The sequence below is a fragment of the Numenius arquata genome, chromosome 2, assembly GCF_964106895.1.
Source record: "Numenius arquata chromosome 2, bNumArq3.hap1.1, whole genome shotgun sequence".
NCBI lineage: Eukaryota > Metazoa > Chordata > Aves > Charadriiformes > Scolopacidae > Numenius > Numenius arquata.
This window is the reverse complement of record NC_133577.1, coordinates 69,209,570-69,233,659: the sequence shown is the minus strand read 5'-3', so window position 1 is coordinate 69,233,659 and position 24,090 is coordinate 69,209,570. Positions and strand designations below refer to the sequence as shown.

At 46.3% G+C, this 24,090-nt stretch overlaps 2 protein-coding genes across 2 annotated transcripts in view; one reads left to right on the top strand and one right to left on the bottom strand.

The window, feature by feature from the left end:
- AGK (acylglycerol kinase) overlaps positions 1-6,860 on the top strand; it is a 37,952-nt gene extending 31,092 nt beyond the window's left edge. The window contains exons 14-15 of the mRNA XM_074168106.1: positions 3,789-3,873; positions 5,559-6,860. Coding sequence (XP_074024207.1) covers positions 3,789-3,873; positions 5,559-5,696 — 223 coding nt within the window. The 3' untranslated portion in view covers positions 5,697-6,860. The remainder of the gene's footprint in view (positions 1-3,788; positions 3,874-5,558) is intronic.
- Positions 6,861-7,437: 577 nt separating this feature from the next.
- On the bottom strand, positions 7,438-23,782 carry DENND11 (DENN domain containing 11). Its single transcript, XM_074168996.1, has 9 exons — positions 23,548-23,782; positions 17,491-17,590; positions 16,390-16,548; positions 15,614-15,767; positions 15,219-15,357; positions 14,620-14,751; positions 14,281-14,431; positions 13,726-13,794; positions 7,438-12,660 (listed from the first exon to the last, which is right to left on the bottom strand). Exons 1-9 carry the CDS (start codon positions 23,780-23,782, stop codon positions 12,465-12,467), a joined length of 1,335 nt encoding a protein of 444 aa, XP_074025097.1. The 3' UTR covers positions 7,438-12,464.
- Between the last annotated feature and the right edge of the window lie 308 nt (positions 23,783-24,090).

Below are 24,090 nucleotides of genomic sequence, written 5' to 3'. Positions count from 1 at the left end.
TTGCATGTGGAGTAAGAAGGCTGCAGGTAAGAAGCAGCAGCATGTAGAGAAAGAGTGAACATACATTGCTTCCTTTGTGCTTGGAATGTTGTCTTGTGATGTGTTTGTTCCTCCTGCTCTCACCAGATGCAAATCTGAGCTGCTTTTTCCAGCTTCTCCATACAGTACCACTAGCAAATACATTGCATCTTTAGTGCAGTTTTTACCAGCAACGAATTTTCCTCCTAAATCCAAAAGTGTTCTTCTGCATGTTACCCTTTTATTTGCTTACTGTTTTCTAGTCTTAGAGCTCCCTCTAGTGAAATCAATGGAAAGATTTCAACACATTTTTACCTGCTTGCCATCACCCTAATAATTCTGTATGTATATCTTGTTTATGATACTAAGAGCAGCAGCAGGCCCCTCATTTGAGCATCCCACGAGCCTCAATGGGTATAGGATCTTCTGACCTATGCATACATGGTAGGTCAGGTTACCTGCTGCAACTGCTTTTAAATTGCATTAGCCATGCAGACCATAGGTTGCTTGGGACTGAAATCTTTGCTTTGAAGGCTACAGAAGGATAGGAGGGGGAGATTTTCCCATTAGCCGCAAGAGGAATCTGGCCTCTTAAAGGAGGGAGACAAAGGAGATGCTGTGCTGGGTTCTTGGATGCTTTGCTAGCAGGAAAAAAAAGATGGATGAATGTATGTGATTTCAGGGAGGGGTATTCAAGTGTACACCCACTGTAAAGAATGTCTCCCATGTGGTCTGGACACGCTTCACACAGTAGTGTGTCGCGTTTTCTGGCTGCAGTTACACTGTCATGCAGAAAAAGCCTCTGATGAGAGTTAGCATGCCCTGCTGGCTAGAACTAATTAGAGGCAGTACCAAAAGCTTTGAGTTGCTGTTCAAGCAAAGTTCAAAGTAACAAGCTCTTTTGATTAAATAGTGCCCAAAATCTGTAGGTAACAAAGAAAGAGAAAGAGGGGTGTATGGGGTGGGGGAGCAGCGGGAGGAACTGGTTAGTCCTACAGAGAGGAGTCAGAACAGAAAAAACATGTCCTCTTTTTGCAAGGCAAAAATCAGGGTGTTCAGAGAAGCTCTTCACTGCACTATGCCCTTTGGCAGCTAGGTTTGAATCAAGCCCATTATTAGAGGCTCCCCATTGCCTAGCACCCATGGGGTTTGTCTTTCGAAATGTGTGAAGAAGCTCTTTCTTTTTTCTTCTTTTTTTTTTAATGCATAGTTTTAAACTCCACCAGAATTGGGGGGGTTGAAAAGGTTTTTAGGGAAAATACCTTATCAGTGCAGATAGCAAGGGTTTTTTTTTATATTGAAGAGGGCACTGACACGAGCTGATCAGAACTGATGGATCACACAGAGGAAACCATGATTCCAGCGGGAAACTACCATGCAGGCTCAGGAAAGGGGTGTGTGTGTGTCCATCAGAGTGCTGGAGGGCAACTGCTGTTGGATTTCAAAGAAAGGAATAGTTCATCCCAGGTGTATATAAAAGTGCCCTCCGGCTGTGGATCAGATTTGTGTGAACAAGAGCATCTGCAGCAGGGGTAGAGCTGATGTTTAAGATAAGGTAGGGGAAGAGCAGGTGGTTGCAGTGTAGTGCTTACTTAGAAGTGCTGGAGGGAAGGAGAGTGGGGATGGTAAGTGTACTATCAGTAATCCACATCCTGATAGCCAGCTTAGATTCTGTATATGAAAATATGAAGAGCTGTCACTCCAGGGCATGAATGCAGTTACCAGCTACGGTGCAGAAGACTCTTTTTTTGTTTAGAGAGTCTTACTCTGAATCATTTCATATTGGCCGCTTCTGGGGATGAGAAATAGGTTAAAATTATGTGTTATCTGCAGTAGGTGTTGTGGTGCTCTCTCTGCCTGTATTTTTGTGATTCAGCGAACGGAGTGGGATAAAACAATCAATTTGAACTGTTGCTGTTAGGCTTTGGTCTTCCTCCTGTTTCACTTTGTTGTCTTGTCTTGAGTAAGGAGCGGAATCAAATGGAAATGACTTCTGATCCTTTTATGCTGGGTCACTAGAGAGGCAATCACTGCAAGTGGAGTTGTGTCTATTTGCTTCTATCAGCATTCTCCTTTGACTGATCTTTAGTTTCATTTCTTGTCTCTTCTGAGCTCCCCTTGACCCCATAATTGCATCTATGTAGAGCCTCATTTACCTTCGTGGACCAAAAAATCGACTTGCTTACCCGAGTGCAATATCTTGTATGTCAAACTTGGAGCAGGTTAAACCTTAAGCAGGAAATTTTGCTGCTTGTTTGTACAGCACTGTATAAACTGACAGTATTGCATGCCGTCAATGATTTATAATTTATATTGCCAGGAGGTTGCTTAATTCCCTCACATTCGCTCATTAATCTTTTAGTATATACATATTTGATTAAAAACAAACTTTCCACAGTTAATCTTGCTTCCGTCCTTCCCTGCCCTTTCCTTTGGTGTCTTAGTTTTTCTTCCTTTGTCTTTGATTATCATCTTCTGTTTCAGCCCTCTCTTCTCATGTTCTTTCTCTGGGATTTTCTGTGATTTTAAGAGGCGCTTGCATTCCTCAGGGCATAGAAGGCTTGGTGTATGGGGGGTTTCTGACATGGTTTTGTGACTTCTTTTCCTGGGCAGTATTTAAATACACTCTCATATCAGTCTACAGAATAGGCAGAAAAGCTGGGGACAGCTGGCATTGCCTGTTGGAGTAATATCTGTGATAGTTTTGCCGTGCTTGAGAGCTGTGGTTATATTAATGCTGTAACTTTGTGCTCTCCCCTTTGCTATTTGTGCGTTGCTGTCTGTCTGGAGAGGGGCCCAAACTGAGGGGTTACTGCCTGGGGTGCGGCATACCCTTTGTCAAAGGTCAGCCAAAAAGTTATGTGTGGTTTCAGTCAGGAGGCCAGAGGTAGGTCAGTGTACCCAAGCGCTTGTGCTTAACTCTGCAGCAGCACACCTTGGGAAAAGGAATCGCAATGCGCTGTTCTTTAGCAGTTGATCCAGTGAGAGGATGACAACCCAAGTCTTGAAAAAGACCACATGGCACTTGCACAACCAGCTTTCTAAGTCAGGCAGCTGCCTTCTGTGTGCTCCCATTTGACATCCACAGAGGTAGGAAATTAGCAGTTCTGTAAGTACAGTACGTAAATAAGAATCTCACAGGCACCAGAAGAGAGAGAGTAATTGACAAAAATTCCATTATTGGAATGGGTAAAATTACGATGTTCTGGGGGGGGTTTCTTTACAAGAATGATACAAAAGCGGCTAGTAAGAAACTTCACGCTGACTGGCGCTGATGTGAGAAGAGGGGTTTCTTTTGGTTGGTTTGTGTTTTAGGTGGTAGTTTAGTGGTTCAGTTTAACTAATTCCATCAGGTTTTTTGGTTTAGGGTTGCTTAGGTTGCTGGTAAGTTTGGTAGGTGCATGGGACATGAGGAGATGGTAGTCGTTGATTGCAGGAATTGTACAGTTCAGCATGTAAGTGACGAATGCAAAACTGTGCTGAGGTTTCAAATATACAAAACTGTATGTTCAAATATATTCAGTGAGCCTTGGAGCTGAAGCTGGTTGGAGGTTGTCAGTGCATACTGTTATATGTATTGACTGCAGCAGAAGAGGAAATGTCTATTTTATTTTCTCACGGTTGAACCCACAAATATTTGTATATGCACATAACCTCTAAGTTTACCCAATGCATGGTGAGTTAGAAACCCACAATGATGTGTCATCCCTAAAGGTGGCTGTTTCCTAGAGAATAATCTCCTTACCTTACCTCTCTTTTGCTTTGAACAGAAGTCAAAAGATGCGTGATCCACATATGTGCCCTGAAGGGAGTCAGTGCATCCAAGCCAGCAGATGCATCTTGCAACTTCCAGAGGTGAGAAGCTGAGGGAGTTGGAAAACTGTGACTTTATTTCCTCATGCCAGTTCATGGTGCACATTAAGAACTCCCTGCGCCAAGTCTGGGAGGCTGGTTGCACTGCCAGTGAGACTCGGTTTCTCATTGCATCAACTCCATCTGACTAGGAGACACATACTGGAAAGTGGTTTGTAAACCAGAGGGGAAACTTCATTCTGTGATAAATAATGACAGACCTTTTATCTAGGCAGCGGTGGTAGTTGTTACATATGCACACCTTCTTCCTGTTAGTATTGAAGACTGAATTTCTCATCTGCATTTAACCCTAGAAAGGATTGTGCTGTAGAGAAGAGAAATATGAGAAGCTTTATGGAGAGCAAGGAGGGTGACACAAGGCAGTGGGGCTCGGATCACTATAGGGAAGTGTCTTGAAACTTTGAATCGATGAGGCTGAAAAAGAAGCCAAGACTATGTCTGCCTATGGAGTTTAGATTAGTCTTTTGTTGCCTTTTAGAAAGAAGAGGCTGTTATTGCAGCCTTGGGGAGGACTGTTTCTTATTTTAGCAAGGACACAAAGTCAATCTCATAGATAATTTCTGTCTTCAAATGACCTATCATTCAGCAAAAGACTTTCATATTCAGAGAGAATAGAACATGCCAAAGGGTGAAAAAAATCCGTGCCTATGAAGTGAAAATCATTAATCGTGATGTCATGATTAGCCAGCATCCTAATACTTCCATCAAACTTGTATCATGGCAGTTTTGTGATTCTGAAAGAATACTCTGGAGTTCTGGGCTTACTACAGCTATGCCATAAGTAAGAGCTGTGGTATAATACTGCATCTGCTGGGAAAACATTCAGAATGTGTGTGCATGGCACAAAGCAGTGCTGTTCCATTCCTTAACCTAGCTCTCAGGAACTGGAGGCAGCTCAGATGAGTCCCACCAGCTTTGCAGAGAAACGGGATATGTTGATCTAGTTGGACTGCTACACCTCTGACTTCCAGGACCTATGCTGCTTTCTCTAATCTGTGCTGTTGTGGTGTATGAGTTCACTTGGAGCTAGTTTGAGTATCCACATAACGTAGCCCTGCCTTGAATCAAGTGCATGCAAAGCAGTCACCAAATTTGTTTAGATAAAGTCAACCTGCCATTTTGATGAATGGTTTTAATCATCAGTGACTCTATCAGCATGACAGAAAATGCTCAAGAAAATTCTACTGCTGAGTAATTCCTGACCCGTGAATTACTTTGCATCTCATGTTTCAGATCAATACAGTAAAACAATACCAAAAGGTGTTTGTGACATGGATTTAATAGGAGTTATTTAACAGGCGCTTCTGCAGATTAGCTTGTGTCACCACTGGCAGACCAAGATCTAAGTGCATATAATTGTACTTCCAATAGCAAAGAATCCATTAGTATAAACAATGTGGGTCATTAAAGCATTTAATTATCACCGATTAACAACTAAGTGAGGTGACATCTTATGCAACAGTCTTAAGATATTATGTGCAGTGAAGGATAGCTCTCGCTGGGTTGTTGAGAGCAAACGGAAGGCGTAGGGAGGGGGGTCATCTTGGTCAAGACTCCGCTAAATATTCGGCTGTAGTCTGTTAGTAACATCAAGTGTCAGTATTTCAGCATTGCTGAAATAATATGTTTGATGTTTAACCCTGACCAGCACTGTTATCTGTACGCAGGGCACTGAGGGATCCTTTGGCATTGATAACGAGGAGTATGAAGCTATGCCCGTGGAGGTGAAGCTATTGCCCCGGAAACTCCGGTTCTTCTGTGATCCCAGAATGAGAGAGCAGATGCTCCGTGCAGCAGTACAATGAGGATCCATGTCAAAGGGGCCGATGTTCACCAGTCTTACCAGTGTCTCCTCCAGGCATGAGAGACCTCACTGACTTGATTAGCCCCACCAGACTAATAAGCCATTTGGCTGTTCTTATGCACAAGATATTTCCAGTGGAAGTAGCTAATCTGGCTTGTCTCAAAGGGGTTAAAAATGCAAATGGAAATTCTAAGAAATGCATGTTAACGTTATGGCATCTTTTTTTTTTCCCCCAAAGAAGTCATCAGTGTTCCATTTACAGCACTGCAGGCTGAGTGCTGCGTGCCAGATGATACTGCTTTAATGCAATTGTATATTAAAGTAAAATGAAAGCACACTTGTCCTTGTGTTTTAAGAGTTTAGGTCTACTTTACCTATGTATAAATCCTGCAAAACCTGGGATCTTGGAAAAATTTACTTTGGAAAAGTAATGCGAAGGAGGTCTATGAAATGTTGGAATTGCCACATTAAAACAGGTGGTTGGTTATCTACTTTGTCACAAAATAACTTGGGAGATTGGTGATACAAAGCTGTAGAGGAAGTTTAAAAATTCCCCACATATATCTGGATAAGATATTTATGTTATTTTTTTCATCTTGCCAGATTCAACAGCACAGAGTTCCAGTTAATAATATAGTAGAAATCTATTCCTTTGATCAAGTTTAGGTATGTTATACAGAAGCAAATTGGAAAAAGTCATCATTGACCCACGGCTGTATGAAGTACATATAAAAAGACTCTTTAACAAGCCAAGTGAGTCTTTTTTTGTAAGTATTTCTTTTATTCCTGTACTAGTATAACACAAATAAGGGCATCCAAATAACATTTTATTACTTGTGTCTGGTTGCTATTCTCTTTAATGTAAACAATGCTCATCACTCCTTACGCAGCCTACATTCCCTGGAGCCCTGGTACTGTAATTAGTTTTGTTGCTTTTCTGAGCTTTTGTTTATAGCTTGGCTTTAATTGCTGAAAGGAAATATTATTGACTTGGGCAAGGTTATCCGTTTCCCTTATTATAACTTACAAGTTCACATGATTCTGCCTTGCTTACTGGGAGAAAAAAACAAATGGATCCTTATTTTTCTGATGTGACTGTTGTTTGTACATAGTCCCCATATTATGCTGTGATCTAGTTTGAGTTCATCTGTTGATTCTTTGCTGCAATGAAACTAAGGGCATTGGTTTGACTTCCAGCAGCTTTGTTACACTTCGTTAAGGACTGCATCCTGGCTGCATGCTGCTGCAACAGCATCCTCTGCTGGAGACTTGCTAAAGCAAAAATGCTTTGAAAGGGGAAGTAGAGTTGGTTTTCTGGGTGATGCCGAAGCCAAACTGAATGCTGTCCTTCCCTTGACTACAGTGTGGAGAAACTAATTACCTAAGCTATTAGCACTGTAAGCAAGCATTCATCCCTTTCTTGACCAAGACCTACAGGAGTAGAAACCTGCTAGTTCTTTTTAACAGTTACGCTGGTGGTAGGGCCTGTATTGTGCTGTCTTCCTTCTGACCTGCAGCAATTAATGGTGCCCAGTGCACCCCTGTGGTACTCTCCAAGGAACATGTTGGCTGTGCTCTGCTCTTTTTGCTTGCCACAGAGACATCCGGAACGTTGCTCTGCAGCCACTGGCTCAGTCAGAGGCGGTTCTCAGCAACAGAGTTTCTCATCAAGCTGATGCTTCTGTAATAAAATTAGCAATGCTTCTGCTCAAGTGGCAGGAAAGACAAGGCAGCAACTATTTCAAAAAGGTAAGCTTTAATTGTATTTAAAAAATACCCATGTTTTAGTAAGCAGTTTCTCTACACAGCCACAGGCCTATGGGAGCAACCACACATCTGCAAGATGCAAACAACATCAGAGCTGTTAGGACTACAACCAGCCTGCTGCAAGGGGTGAGATGATAAGAACTAGCTTCTGGTTTATCTGTACCATTTTACAGGGAAAATGACTAATTCTCTTCCATAATATCACACACAGAGCTCCCATTGCAATGCGATTCCTTGCTTGAGGGTAACCAAGAGCTCCCTTCAGAACTGGTCTTGTTAATGCTGCTCTGATGTTAAAGTACCAAGGGTCGCCCAAGACACAGGCATCAGCATAAGCTGAGTAGCTTATATAAATACCAGTCCAGTCACTTTTCCCCTTCCTCTACAGTTCAGAGGTCTTCCAGTGTGGAGTGGTTCTGGACCTTGGAATTGCAATATTCAGAGGGGAGGCGTGAGGAAAACATTACATAAAATAAGCAGGGGCTGAACCCGCTATCTACAGGGTCAAGGAAAGGGCTCAGTTCCCATGATTCTGTCTGACAGCAACACAAACAACTTTCTTTGTATGAACTCCAAGACAGGAAGCAGGAGTAGAATCCTAGGTTCCACTCATGAAAACACTTACCCTGGCTTCAACTTACAGTCCATTCTAGAAGGATTTAAAATACTCTAACATAAATAAAAAGGAAGGATAACAACCTCACGATGAACCAGCCCAAGGCACCTGTTTATTTAAACCACAATTAAACATTCCCATTTGAATGGCATGTTGCATTAACCAGGACCTGAAATCCTGGTTTGTAGGCATTTAGCACCCTCTGTTTTAGACAGACGTGTTCTGTTAAGTCACTACATTCCAGTCCCTCACAAAATTCATGTGTTGTCTTCTCTCATAATCACTAGACCATTAGCTTTTGCAGGGGCAGCAGGGAGGAGCGGAAAGGAGACAGCAGCTAACTTAGAATAGCTGTGATGAGAGAATTTGGGTTAGTACATGTGCTTTGTACCTAGACTTTTGCATTGGGACAAAGTGCTCTTGCCCTGCTATTCCAGAAACTGCTGCCTTTCCCCCTGCCAGAGCAAAGCATGCCTGTCCCTTCCATAGTCTGTCACCAGGAGGGCCACTGCTAGTCCTAGCTTTTTGCCCAATAACTTTGGCAGTTCTTAGAAGGGGAGAAGTATTACAGTAGCACTGCTTTACAGAATAAACTGTACAGTAAGCCACTTTCCCATGAAAAGGTGATGGAACTTTCTTCTGCCCTTGAGAATGATGGATAGGTAAGCTCATCTCCTGTGACATAGGTGACCATTAGCTCTAACATACACTAGAGTAACTACTTCATATATGTTAGAAAAGAAGGTACTAGCGTGTCTCTAAGACAAATCTGAACTCTAATGCAGTAACATGCCTTTCTCTTAATATCCATTATAGTTAGTTGTACTTGGCTCTATGCAGCTTGGCCTTGCAGTGTGAAGACTACTGCATGGTTTAAGTGTCTGGCATGGTATCCATTGTTCAGATTGAAGACCTAGCTTTTATTTCTCTCCCAAGCTTTACCCTCCAATCCAGATAGTACAAGTAGTAATAATTCATTACTTATACGTTTCTAAGCAGCTTGTGTTAAGATGCAGCTATGAAGCTCTCGCTCTCCTGTTTAAACTCAAGCAAGTACCGAGAACCTTCAATGGCTGTACTACAACTTTGGTGTTAAGAGAGGAACATACCAGACTGTCTATCAGGGCACAGGATATATACATGGTTACAGTAACCACCATTCAGCCTGGGCTCTGATCACAAGCAACCGACCAGAGACATCATACCAAAGAAACAGAAGGCACCACTGTAAAGGCAAAGTACTTCCAATGGAGAAGAGGATTTTTGCACTAATCAACAATATCCTACCTTATGTCACACTTTCCTCCCTCTTTTAATTCAAAATACACCAAGTAACTGTCTCCCTTCCAGCTGCTAGTATTCCAAAAAGCAACTATTAAGTGCCAAGGAGGGGATTTTAAATGTATGCACTTAACTTTTTTTGAACTTTTACCTTGAATTACGTTATCTCCCAGAGAGAAAAGATCCAGTGAAGTTGGTTCCAAACAAAATCAGCCTGCTGAACAAGCCCTTGTGGCCCAAGCTGTAGCCGTTTGTGTTATGTACCCATTTATCAAGGATTTTCCACAGGACAACAATAAAAGCAGTATCTATTAGAAGAGGAGTGCAAGTGGAAAGTTCTTTTGCAGCAACTCAAACAAGCAAGGGTTAGGCCAGAGAAGTCTTTCTTGTTACGTCTTCTGTCTTTTGTAGCAGTCACCTGCCAAGAGGGGCTGTAGAGAAGCAAAATTACAAGGAAGAGCAAAATAGGCTGCAGGCATCCAGCCGGGATATAGCATGGAAGCTACTTTTACAGTAATCTGCTTGCTTTGACACTTCTGCACCCACTCTACTGCTAGCAATTGAAGACCTAGTTTCTGGAAAGCAGAAGTCAAATAACTGTCAAATAGTAATTTCAGGAGGTTCAGCTCAGTGGGCTCTAGCAGTGCTGTCTAGTAGACCTGATGTCCTGACAGCTTGTGAACACAGTGCTCTAATGCAGGGTGTTAGAAAGCCTCTGACTGCAGAGGCCGTAAAATTTCAATGACAAATTAAAGCTTTGTTCCTCTTGAGTTCAACAAAAGAACTACTGCTATCTAAGGGAACAGAAAGTCATTAATAGCTGACCAGAGCTAAACTTTCAAGAAAGTGAGAGGAAGAATTGCTAAGAGTTCCCTTTTTTACATCTGAAGGAAGTTAAGCAAGTGACAGCAATACAGCGCCAGCTATACTTCCTCAGCGATCTTCACTGCAGACAGCATATTAAAACTAATGTGGAAGTTAGAAAAAAGCATGGAGATTGTGGGTTACTCTTATACTAGAGGTGTCAACTTAAAAACAAAGACTTTCCTTAAGGAAAAGGACTGGTCTTTCCATTAAGTGATACTCAGCCCTGTTTTGTCCTCTTGTTCAATTTTTTTTCCCCAGCCTTCTAAAGATGATTATGTTACAGATGTGAACAACTGGCAATATAAGCAGCAGCATGATTTCTCCTGTACAAAAACATCTAAAGCCCTGAAAAAGCAGGCAAGGGAGTGACTGCTCAGAGACAAGCAGGTCACAGGAACATAATATGCTGAAGCTCATAGCAATGAACTGCGCAATAAGCCTTGAGAGGCCCCTGATCCCACACCTCACTAAAACCTGAATCCACAGCAAGCAAAACTATCCCTTGGCTGCAGATAGCCTTCAAAGGAAAACCAGGACATGCCAGCCTCCTTCCAGGGGGAGACAATCCACAGAGGGCCTACTTGGAGAACATTTGCTTCATCTGTTTTAAAAAGAATTGGCAGGTGAGACTTTGGTGGTTCGAGCTCTGTCTCATCCTATGAAATTCTAGGATTAATCGATATATCAGCTACAGTTTGCATTTCTACAAACTGCAGAAAGGCTCTAAGGGTGCTGAAGTCTATTATGGTAGAAGTAGCAGCTAATTAGCTATAGCCACAGTTCAGGAAGAACAGTTAGCTTAAAGCTGATGCTACTACTGGCTGAAGCAGTATGTCTCACCTAGAACCCACAGTACCATTCTTGGATTTAGCAGGACGAAAGGATTACTCTTACAGGGATAGCCTTCCTGGAGGGAACCACTGACCCTGCATAAACTGAATCCTATTCTTTCCACAGCACAAGAATGAGAAACACTGTTCATCTGGTTCTACAGCTTCTCTGCTCAGGAAAAAAAGGGCTTGCTGTTAGCTTCTGTCTGCATTGCTGTGCCAGTTAAGAACACCAAGCTCTAAAGGAACCACCGGCAAACTACAAAGCTGGTCCAGCTGAAGGGTCACATACTGCTCTTGGTCTCACGTAAAGCCAAGGAGGGTGGCAGGCAGTGCTGAAGGCTGCGTGACAAAAGGAGGCTCAGCAGACAATGTTAAAGCAAAGGAGTGACAAGTACTATCTGCTAACAAAGGAAGGGCTAGTGACATTAGTTAAAGCATACTTATTCAACCCAATCCTGCCCAGCACCATCTAAGCTGAGGCTGGAGAGCGTAGCGACTGCAAGGTGGCTCAGTGATGTTGGCCCCTGTTAAATAGGAGACCATCTTGCTGGTTTGAAGATTTTGAACCAAAGCAGCAGGTGTGATGCAACTGAAAACCAGAGGAAGTGGAAGGAAGGTTTAAGTAGAGATGGTGCTCTTCTCCAGCTATGAGATAGGTAGGTACAGTCTTTGCCAGTTTATACCACCTCAAATGCTGGAAGTGAAACCGTGCTGCTCTGGTAAGTAAAGTCATAAGATCCTGTAGCACCCCCTTATCCCAAACTTGCTTCTGTCATTGATGAGGAAGGGTGGCTTTATTCCAACTCAGCTGCTAAAAGTTGGGTGAGGGGTGTTTAAAGGAGTCCTGGTTTTTATCATTGGTTTAACCATCCCCACCGATAAACATGGTAGGACAGGAGATGTTTTATGAGACTGGGCCACTAACAGCCTGCGCTGAAGCTCTCTTCAGTCCCCAAGCAGAAAAGGGGATGATAGGAGAGTTTTCAAGTCAAGTCTTGAGAGCTCAGCTACAGCATTTCACATTGGTCCCCATCAGACAAAGTGCTTTCCTGAAGTCATCAGCCCTCAGGTATCCAGGCTAGGTCAAAACCTAGCTATCACTGGCAACAGTGAGGATTGGTGCAAAGGTGCCACTGGTCCTATCTAAACACAACAAAAAGACACAAATGAAAGAGAAAGGGAGGCAAAAACAAATAAACAAAAAACTGGTGGAGGTACTCATTGGGAAGTTGAGGGGGAGAAAATAAAATCACATTTTGTTTTAAAATTATAAATATTCTCCATATAAAGTTATTAAATAAAATGAGATCCGTCCAGTGGCTGTGGTGAGTTCCAGTGATCTTCCTAAGCAATGTCTGGTAGTCTTTAAAAGTGATCTTTGCTCCCCATCTCTCTTGCCCTTGGTTTAAGTGCAGCAGGGGTTGTCAATGACTAGCATAACATCAATGCCATACACTTCCAGCAGGTCCATAAGGAAACTTCGATCCCCTTGGGGATCCAGGCCCATGCCTCGTGCGTGGTCAGCTGTCAGTGTCTTGTCCTGGCTGGCCGACACCTCCATCAGCGTCTGAAATATGCGGTTGTTCTGCTCCATGAAAAACCTATAGGATAAAGTCAGCTGAGATGATGGCATACCAAACAGGCAGCAGAGCCCCAGAACTGCATTTAAACCCCTTTTTAATCATAGAGCCCACCTTCTTAGGTGACACTTGAGTAGTTTTCCATCTACCCTATGGATGACCCAGAATAAACAAAGATAAAGCAGTAGCTTGTAATTTACAGTGGTAATTTTGTCTGGCCGATTTATGGTAGGCATTTCACTCTGCAGAAGCAAGCCACGTTATCAGCTAATGTGTACTTTGTGGTAACCAAGCGGGTACATCAGACATACAGCTCCCATAATGCAAAGGAGGCAACAATGTCGTCAGCCATCTAGTAAGCCACTGAGTAAATAAATTCTCCATTACTGGCGCACAACACAGCGGTGAGAGCTACTTCTTACCTAGTGCTTTCCCAGGAACTAGTGTGTTCAAAAAGAGCTCTGACTACAGCTGTACAGCTCAACGATCAGAGCTCTGATCCCAGCTTCACCCCATTACTTCTCACCTGCTGCAGACTGTACAATAGCAACAGGCAGTGAAGGTGGTTGAGGTGTGGTTTTCATCTAATTCCGTACCTCAGACTCTACACCCAGTTCTGGCTCCTCTGTTTGCCAAGTACAAAGCCAGCCACATGAATGGGCCAATCCTTCACATGCAGGTCTTACCTCCACCCTGTACCTCCCCCAGCATGGTACAGTGCCTGCTTCCCACAGACATTGTCCTTTCCTGAGCCAAATGTTCTGGCATAGAAAGTCCTATGGTGCCTATGTTTTCAAAAATGGGAAGGGATTTTTGCAATTCTAACTGTGTTTTAAAAACTTTCTCCTTCCAGCACTTGAGAGACCTGAGTGATGATTAATATGGCTTCATTTGGCTTCTCAAATTGAAAGGAAATGATCTGAAGATTAAGAGACAGTTTGGTTCTTGGATCCCATGGAGAAGACAGCTGACTATGGAATTAACTACCCTGTTTTGTAATATGCCAAACCAGTGCAACATGGAACCAGTGAAAGAGGCTCCCTAAACCTAACAGTGAGCAACTAAGTATTGGAGGAAGCCACTCACAAGATGAAAAGGTCCTCTTCACAGGAGCTACAATCTTCACCCACTTCTTGAGAATACATTAACATCTGCCTGAGAGAAGAGAGACAGATTAAATACACATACCTACAGTGAACCTCAAAGCATTAGGAGAAGACAAGGATTACAACTAGAAACTTCACATCCATTTCTTGGAGACAAATCAGATTAACACTGTTGCCCCGATATCTGAGGTAACAGGGTAGTCTTTATAAGATACTGGGCTAGAAATCAGGCTATGCTTTCAGTTCTACTACTGATCAGTGGTGAACCAATAGTGAGTCACAACCTCTGCTTCTCTTCCTGCCTTCTGCCTGCTCCACCAGCTCACTGGCAGAGGGATCATATGTGTGCAGAGTGCCCATGGACTCTCACACCAGTCAGTTACAGCGGAACCAGAATCTCAAAGAGATGAGCTGAAGCAGTAGGAAACTTTGAAAATAGTAAGACAAGAAAGAAAGTAGGATGAGGAGGACACTGCTCCTTTGTACATTGCACTGCTCTCCTATCAGCGTCAGGACCACGCATGTCTATTATTACCTCTGGTCATTGAGCCGTCGATACTTCTCCTTATCAGCACTGTTAATTTTCAGGAGTGGTTGCAGATGTTCATGATGCGTCTTCACATTCTGGTTGTCCACATAGACATCATAGAGATCCCGTTTCTCCTCAAAGATCTTTTCTGTTGTACCTGCCAAAATCAGAGAAGATTTTTAGAGCAGCACGGTGCTGCTTTCCCTGCAGACTAACTGTTCTCTCCTGTTTTCATAGTCACTCCATGCACATCCTATTTCTCATCAGTTTTATGCCACAGTCTGGTGTATCAAGATATTTTGCAGCCTTAAGTTAAAAATGTCATGCCTAATTCATCATACTTACAGGCTACGTACGATACTTCTGTCTCCAGCATTTCTATGTCTGCCACATTCACATAGAAGAATGGTTTGGACTCTGGGACAGTTCCACCAAGACCAGGTAGAGAAACATTAGCAAGGCAACAGCAGCAATACACTGTGGACAAGAGAAGTACATCCTGAGATGCTTTCAATATTCCTTTCAAGGGCATTCTGAACCCCGCTTACCTAATTCTGCATGCTTCTATGAAGACAATGGCTACAGCTTTGAAATGCCCCTGAACACCAGAACTTCTCCATTGGAGACATCCCGGTTTTGATTGCAAATAATCAGTTCTCCTGTAGGAATCCCATATTCTAGATCCCACAAATTCATTCAGTACCTTATTGTCCTGTGTTGACAGGAACTGTGTTTGACAGTGCCAGGTATCTCCTTACCCTAAAGGCCTGAAGAAAAGCATTTTGTAGGAAATGGGTAAATGCAGGCTGAAAGGTATCTTCACAAAGAATGGCTGTGGTGGATTTTGAAGATCTGCACAATGTCTATCCCCTCAGTACACACAGATGTTTCTGCAGTGCTTCAGCCCACTAGATCAGAGCTCTGCGGTGTCCCTGGAAACATACCTCTATAGCAGACAACTCCAACTGGGGGCGGTGAAAATATCAATATACGCTTGCGCAGCAGGGCAAACTTCCAGAGGACAAGGATCTGCTCACCGAAGAATTTGATGAACTGAGACATACAGCCAGCAGGGTGTGTGATCTGCAGGTGGAGGGAAAGGGAAGAAAACAGCTCAGAGGTGAAACAGGGACACGTGCACAGATGCTAAGTCTAAATGTGGGAGCAAGACCAGCACACAGCAACGACAGAGCACTGCAGCTTGTAACAGCCCGAGTAGCAAAATCTTATCTAAAGCAGCCTACAAAGCACTGGAGTGTCTGCTTATATAAAGAGACACCAGCAAGGAGCAGCATCAGCGCACTGCACGTTCCTGCAAGCCTCAGAGCCCCTGCCTCACCTTCATCTCCGGGTACATGTATCTGTGGATGGATGGCAGCCAGTGGACAGGTTGCTGAGAGGTAGGGGTGCCCTTGCTGTCAGGGAGAACTCCTTTCTTGTCATCATAGAACGCCTCTAGATGGGAGTAGTGCCCTGGCATCTCCAGCTGGTGTCTGGAAAAGAAAGGGAAAAGGGGAATATCTGTAGTGTTTCCAGACTTTACGTATTTAGTGCTTCATTCCCAGCCAACATCTTCTTTCCTAGATAGCAAAGGATCCTGGGGTGCCTCAGATGCACAGATATATCCAGAAGGCAGCCGAAGCATCAGGAGTAACACCAGACTTCAGTGCAGCCAGAGCACACGGGCAGGACTGAAGGAGAGAGCGAGCTGATGGATGCATGGGACTGATTCTGTTTTAAACTATGCTCAGGTAGGAACAGCTTTCCCTTCTACCATCCCCTTAGAAGCCTTTTGCGAGCCCTTAGTAAAATGGTTTTCAGAAGGAGAAAAGAGGAACTTCTTGTCCTCTCAACTCTCCCCTTGACACTTCCGTCCCCACAAAATAAGTGGGGTTTGGATAGCATTTGACTAGCCTGTTAGCAACGAACAGGCTGCTGCTAATAAGTTCCTATTTCCTTCCTGTTGTAAATCTTTCCGGAGAAGCTGTCATTCAAAGAAATCACAAACTTAGCATTGTAGCCCAATTCTCACTCGCGCCTAAAACCACTCTCCGTCGAGGCAACGTTGCCTCTCCCAGGCAGGGAGCAGCTGGTCCCATTCCCAAGGGAACTTACCTGACCTGGTTCTCCAGGAAGTGCATGTACCTATACAGCAGGGTGTAGGAAGGGGAGAGAATCCCCACGGACTTCATGCGGGCACCACGCTCTAACTCACTCTCCACAGGCATGTTGGCAAAGCAGGCCAGGCCAAAACACAGCCCTTTCCGGAAATAACTGGGGACAAACGTTTGACAGAAAGGTTAATGTTAAAAAAGGGGAGGGCAAGAAATAAAGATAACCGACCACTAAAAATACCATTTGGGAACGGAGTTCCTTCTTTAGGGAACCCCCTGAAATCTCACCCTGCTATCTGAAGGGTTGAGGGCAGGCCTTGGGTGTCCTAGCCTTCTCAGGAAGAAAGCAAGACATTTAAGACAAGAGTTCCCAGTGCCTCTGCCACTAAAGCCCCTACCAGCAACATCACGTTCCTGATTAAGAAACGCAAGTAAGAAAAGAACTTGGAAGGAAGACCAACAGAGGATGCAGGACCCAGTCATCCCAGTGCCCTTCTTCCAAGGAGGAAGGGTGCCAGCACGTGGAAGCAGACTCTAGCTGAGTGCAAGGGTAAGTTCACATGCCTTTGAGAAAGTAACTGTTATTCCTGACCAAGAGGAATTGCGACACTGCAATTCATTGCAAAGCATTGCTGCGTTGCAACACTGGGTTTGTAAAGGGATGGGAAGGGAGAAAATTCCTAGCACTGAAGGAAGGAGCTAGCGGAGAAGAAAGTGAGCAAGAACAGTTTATCACAACGTTTAAAGAATCCAAAGGCACTGGCAGAATTAAAAACCTTCTTCCTAGTCCAGTTCCTGCAAAATCCTTCCCATTTCAGTTCTGCCACTCTCTCCCTTCACCTAGGCCTCTGCTGGCAGTCCAGTTGACCTCCACCGCCAGAGCTGTCATAGAGCAGATCCCACACAGCCAGCTGGTACTTGATACGATGTTGAGAGTATCTGAAGAGTGTCTCTGGCTCAGCTAGATACAGTTTAGCATCACGTTTATGCAGGAACTTAACTTGATAGATGGTATTTTTTCTTGCATGCTCTGAATTAAGGGATGGTGGTGTGGATGTATAGCTAAGAGAAAGAAGAAGTAATATAACTCAGACATACTCACATGAAATCTGACTGGATTTTGTGGGACCCGCTTGCCATGGATTTGAATTCCACGCCTTCCAAATCAATATCTTGGGGTAGACACCACTCTACCATGTTGCCTGCAGAGAAGTAAATTTATTTGAGTATACATGGACACAGTGCTCATTTCTAAAGGGCAAACACCAGCATCAGCAAGTTGGTGCTTTTCCATCACTGGGATGCCGGTAACGGTGCATTAACGCAACTCCTGAACACCTAAATTGTCACAGATGGTAGCTGACATACTATATACTCCATATATCTCTTGCAAACATTAGTTCTTGAAGCACAACACCCAGATATTGCAGAACTTTTTGAGCCGTTTCTGAAGCTAGTGCTATTTTGTAGGTTTATCCTTTATAAGCTTAATGACAGAGAGGCTACAATTTTACCTGACAAAGCATGAGCTACCGGTGTTAATGCTCTTCCACTCAGACTGTCTATATGAGTATCTGATAAGAACCCAAAGTTGCTGCTCTTTAGGATGAGTTTCTGTGACGGCTCATACCACCATCAGCAACCTCCTTTGTCTTACATTTGGCAGGGCTGGTCAAACAGAAACCCCTAAGCCAGCATCCCAATTGTCACTGCTTCTCCCTGAAACCTCTTACAATTACTTTAGGATAGGAGGAGTTTGCTTGAAGCTTTATATGGAGGCTGAGGCCATCCAAGTACTGCACCATGTTTGTGCATGCTACAATAACCAAACAAGAAAAAGCACATAAACTACAAGCTAGATCAAGATTAGCAAACATCTGTCACCTGCCAACCCAGCCAGAAAGCATGCAGTTGTTCAGTGGAAAAGGCCACCTGGGAAGCCTGATCCTGGAACAGATGATATCAGAGAGGTCACAAAAAGTCCTTAAAGCTGATGAGATCCTGCCCTGCCGCTGGCAAGTTTACCAAGGACAAAAAAGGGGGACTTCTCATGCTTTCCCATGCCAGCACTTCAGAGCCTAACCCACTCATCTGGACGCTCCTGCTGCACCGAGATGTGCTCCAGGTTTACCCACTGAGTTCTTGTTCTCTCTCAGCCTGCCCATAGCAACAGCATTTGAAGGAATGCGACTTTGGATTAACAACAAAGCAAACAAACATCCTTCAGTATAATGCAGTGGCAGATGCACCGTGACGATGCTTCGGGGTGAGCATCCCAGCTGTGCTTGCACAGACAAGCGTACATTTGGAAGGGCCTTACACGCCGCTGAGACTTTTAGAGCTATTTCAATGCGAGTCCTCATTGCTAAAGCCTGTCTGTTGTGTCGTTACTCATACTGCACAAGTGTATGCATATGCACGCTCGCACAGGAATTGAGCTTAGCTACTGACATTTAAATAGGCTATTTTTCTTCTCACATACCTTATTCAACAGACCTCCCCCAACCCTGCCTGGCAAGGACTTTGAAAAAAAAAAAAAACCAACAGCGTTAAGCGTGGCAACAGGAGAGGTTTTTGCATCCAGCTACCCGCTTCCAGTCTACAAGCAGACCTCTCCCGCAGAGCCGGGCTGGCTGGGGAGGCAGCGGCAGCCTCGTGACCCCACGCACAGCTCTGTGCCATCGCACGCCAAACCACAGAGCTCCTGCTGTAAAGCGCCTTCGCCTCTGAGGCGAGTAAAAGGCTGGCAGAGAAAGCCAGTGACATCATGTCAGCCCGCGCGGTCCCCTGTAGGTTTTGCATATTATATATAGATGTTGGCTTTTGTTGTTTGGGGTGTTTTGTGCGTGTTTGGTTTTTCTTTTTAAAGGCACAAGACCCTTCCTTGAAAGAGCAAGGAAGTCAACTCTTAAGACTGTTGCCTCTTAACCATAAAACTGTGGTTAAAGCCAGATCTGCTTTTAAGTCTTGCATCGCAGAGGATCATTTATTGGTCATTACCAGTAGATTAATAGATCGATATGCAAGAGCACCATCGAGCAAAGGAAACCATTTGACTTTGTTCAGTTTAGTCACAAACACTACTGTCAGGGAGAGTACCCACTACAGAGGTGTTGGAAGTGGACATGGCCCGAAAAGTGCCTGTTCTGCAGCACTAAGTCAGGAAAAGACGCCTTGGAACAGATCCTTACCCTACGTGTAACCACAAAACCAACTCACGTATCACACAGCTATTTTTTTTTTCCTGGGATCTGTCACAAGCAACCCACACCTGCGCTCCTGGCAGCTCCTCACGCCACCGTGCCCTATGAACGTACGGGCGACGTGGCAGCCGGAGAACAAATGCGGAGATAAAAAAAAAAATAAGAAAGTCAGTGTGGTGAAACAGTAGAGCAAACAAAGGAGAGACTTCAGATGCGATAGCGACTGCCAGCCTGCCCGAGAAACTGGAGGAGGGAGCAATGTTGTAGAAAAACAGGAAGCATTGCCCTTCCCCGTGCAGAAAGAGCTCTCGTGCGCACGGGAAACTTTCCAAGTGAGAGTCACCCAGGGTTAGAGAGCGGGCGAGTGGTTTTGCTGAGAGTCAAATCTGCAGACCTGGAGATGTCTCAGGAGCTATCTCCCAGCTCCAGGCTAGGTCAGAACCAGCACTCTCAGTTTCTGGTGTGCAAAGTTAAGAATATTCTCCCTCTTTCTGTTGTATTTTCTCTCCCCTGGATTTTCACATCCTCACAGAAATGATGATGGCACTAGAATTTGGCGGTCATGACCTGGCCCTCCTCACCATTAAATGTTTCCCAAGATCTTTAGGGTCCCCAGCTGTGCAATGCCAGGACACGAGAAGCACGAAGTGTGACCTAGGCATCACACTGGCTCCATTTCCTGCCTGGAAGAAATGTGGGACAGAAAACCAGCACATTTGCATGTTCACTGGTGCAAAACAGTTTACTTCCCTCTCTTCCCTCCTTGTCTCCCTCCATTACTCACATCACCCTTTAAGTCAACACTTTGTGGGACCTCCACAAGGTTGACTATCATCATCTCCATCACAAAAAAAAGGGCTAAGAAGGTTCAGCCTCTTTTCGGCCTCTGATCTGACAGAGTTGATGCAGCCATGGACTTGCCTTCATCTTTATCTCCCTCCCAAAGCAAAATTTATCATGCTATTTTTTTCCACTTGCTTTACCCAAGACAAGTGTGAGTCTCGGAAAGCACACATGCTCGAACCTAACGCCCAGTAAGTCACATCCACCAGATGCATCCCCATGGCTGCCCAAGATAGTGTTGGGTCTTCTGTCACTACCTGCCCAAGGGAACACCCGTACTTCAGCAGCCTCGTTAAAGCCCCTTGTGACGATGCTTTTTAAGGGGCAATGTTTTCACAGACCTGGTGCTCACGCTTTTTGAAGTGTCAGAGCATTCCCAACTCATCACTCCCTGAAGGAGGGGAGTGCCAAGGGGCAGGGAGCAAGATGGCATGGTTGGCTCCTGGGCTGCCACCATTCTGCACTTAATTTGCAGTTCACTTTCTGCATTAGTGCAAGAGCCGTCATTGTAATAACGGTGAAGAGAGCTTCTCAAGTGCACAAGGTTCATCATGCTGGAGGTGAGGACAGCAGCACTGATTTAGAAGCTGCCTCTGGCTCTTATGTTTGGCCACTCACACAAGCATCATCAGAGTCCCAGGGACACCGGAATCCTAAGTTACCTGGCAACCCCACAACCTACCTTCATGAACTCATCACATGTAACTGCTAGATAAGCTGAGCTTGTCTGCTTCAAGCCCTTCGAAATTTAGGAGGGAAGCTCTTATGTTTTTTATTAGCGTAGTCACCACTTCAGCTGAGAGTAAAGCATCTCTGCTTGCCTGTATTTGAGTAGACGTCAGTTGGCATAACTACCTTCTGCCTTTCACGTGCCTGAGCAAGCTATCAAAGGAGGTCCACCGTGCTTTTCTTGGGCAGGATCAAGCAGGTTTCCAGCTCAGACACTGACTGGATGATCTCCTTTAAGTCACACACAAGAACCAGATACCCTTGTGAACTTTAGAGAAGTCCCTCACACCATCTGATGTGGTGGACCCAGGAATTCCCACATGCTCTTCCTGACCCTAGCGAGTTCACACCACTGCGGCTTCAAGATCTTTTTTCCAAGTCCAGATCCTCCATAGGGCACTTTGCCCTCCACTTGTGAAGCTGACGTTTGCTGATGTGTTCTTCACAGTCCCATCGTGCTCCTTACATTCAGCATCAGTGCTGAGTAGCAGTGGGAGGCTGAATCTTCCTGGACTTGACAGACTACTCCAAGGCTGATGACACCCAGCATTAACTGCACATCAGATGTGAGAAGAGCTGTTTCCCAACTTTCTCTGGACTTCATTCAAAGCAACAGCTGGTTCAGGCAAACTCCTGAGAAAGCTCTACTTTCTGCCAACCAAGAAAATCTCACCATTTCATAAAAGGCATATGCTCTCAGATTGAAAGACAACCTGCTGCAGTCATCCAGACTCTTCCATGTTTTGGATACTTATGAGAAACACCTCCCCTTTCCATCTCCTGTTGGAAAGATGACATCCAATCTTATTTTGAATTCTGATGAGTCAAGAGCCCCTGACCTTCAGACTGAAGATGCCTCTCACTGGTGCAGTATGAAACAGGTAACTTCTCAAAAGGCTTTGGTCTTTCAGGACACAGTGGCTGTGCAGTTTGGCAGTGTGCATTTCTGACACCACATCACACCTGGGGCTCCGTTCTCTTCACTGCTTCCTTGGGATTTTCAGTTCAAGACTGGGATTCGGTCTTCACTATCAGGGCCCTCTCACGAGCGTGATGTCAGTTACCTCCTCCTTCCACTAAAGAACCCCACCGTGCTTTACAGAGCTCTTTCCTGCCTCTAGCACTTATGTTATGGATTTGCTAAGAGGAAAGATCCAGATGCTCCCACCACATCCAGATGCAATGGGCTCCTGCATCTCCCAAGCTACTTCCTAAACTTTCCAATTGTACCATGACTTTCCGCTGTGGCCCACTCTTGCCTCTGCACCCCAGGTTGGTACCTGGCAGCCGAAAGACCCAACAATCTGTCTCGGGACATCAGATCCCTAAGCTTAGTACCTGTGCGAGCAGACGGGAGGTGGATGCTAACTTTCTACCTGTGTCATAACATCCTGTTTCCTGGACGTGGCTAGAGCTGCAAGACTACGAAAACAAACTTAAGAGGTTTTCTGAAATGCTGATCTGCAGACCTGGAACGAATAACCTGTGTCAGTAAAAGAAGGTATACAACACCAAAGTCTGACAGTGCCAAGGGAGATGGACATGGCAGTGAGAGGTGGAAAACCCGTTCCCTTGCCCCTCTCCTCTGCCCTCCTGGATTGTAGCACTTCAAAGCACCAAGAGTCCCAGAGATCCCACCAGAGGTCAGCCTCTAAACACACAGGTCACCAAGAAATACATAGCCGAGCTGCTGCTGCTGCCGGGGATCATGCCCTGCGTGTCTGCCAGATTCACGCCTGCTGGACACACCATCCACCACCGGGAGCTGCAGGCAGGTCCGCGCCAACCCACAGAGGCAGAGGGATGCTCTTGAGATGCTGCTAACAGGTCGGTGCCCTCCAGGCAGCGCTGGGCAGAGGCTCGGCCCGAGTCCTGGACGCCGTGCGGGGCCATCAGGGGTGCCCCAGCGCCATCCCCAGCATCCCTGTCCCGTGTCCCGCTGCGGGGCCGAGCCACGTCCGGCCCTGCCCGGGTCACCGGCTCTCCTCGGAGCGGCGCCTTCCTCCCGCCACAAGTTCTTCTCGGCGGGATGGAGATCAAACGCTAAGCTCCTTATGCTCCGTTTTTGGCATCCTCCCGCCCCCGACTCCTGGTCCCCCGGCGCCCCTCGGGAGGCCGGCCCGGGGCACCGGGGACCAGCAGCCGTGCCGTGAAGCAGCGGTCTCCCGTGGGGGCGGAGGGCAACCCGGCTCCCGCAGGCCGCTCTCCACCGGGGTCCGGCGGCGCTGCCCTCAAAGGCGGCGGGGGGGAGCGTTCCCCGCGGGAGGAGGGATGCGAGGGACCGGCAGCCCGGCCCCGGCCCGCATCCGTCTTCTGCCAGCGGCACCGGGAGCCCCAGGCCCGGCCACCGCAGGCCCAGCCCGCCCGCCCCCGCCGCCTCTCACCCGTGCGGGGGTCGAAGGTGACCACGAAGACTGCCACGATCTGGTCCTCCTCCGCTTCCACCCGCGGCGGCTCCGCCGCTTCCGCCGGCCCCTCACCGCCCCACGGAGCGGCGCTCCAGCCGCCGCCGAGTCGCCGCCCGCCGCCGCCACCCGCCTCAGCCGCGGACGGCGGCGCCGACACGGCGGGGCCCTCGGCCCAGAAGAGCAGCGGCGCCTCGTCTGCGCGCTCCACCATGGCCGCGGCCCCCCGCCCGCCCGGCGCCGAGCCCAGCCCAGCCCAGCCCAGCCCAGCGCAGCCCAGCCCAGCCCAGCCGCGCCGCACCGGCCGCCGGCGGGGGCGGCACCGGGGCGGGGACGCACCGGGGGGCGGGGACGCGGAGGGCCACGCCCCACGCCGCAAAATGGGGCGAGGCGTGCCCATGGGGAGGCGGGGATTACGGTGGACGGGGCGTGGCTTGTGGGGAGGGGGCGGGGTTTCCGTGGTGGGGGCGTGGCGTGGCTTGACTCGTGCCGCGTTTTGGCGGGGGCGCGGAGCGGCGCTGC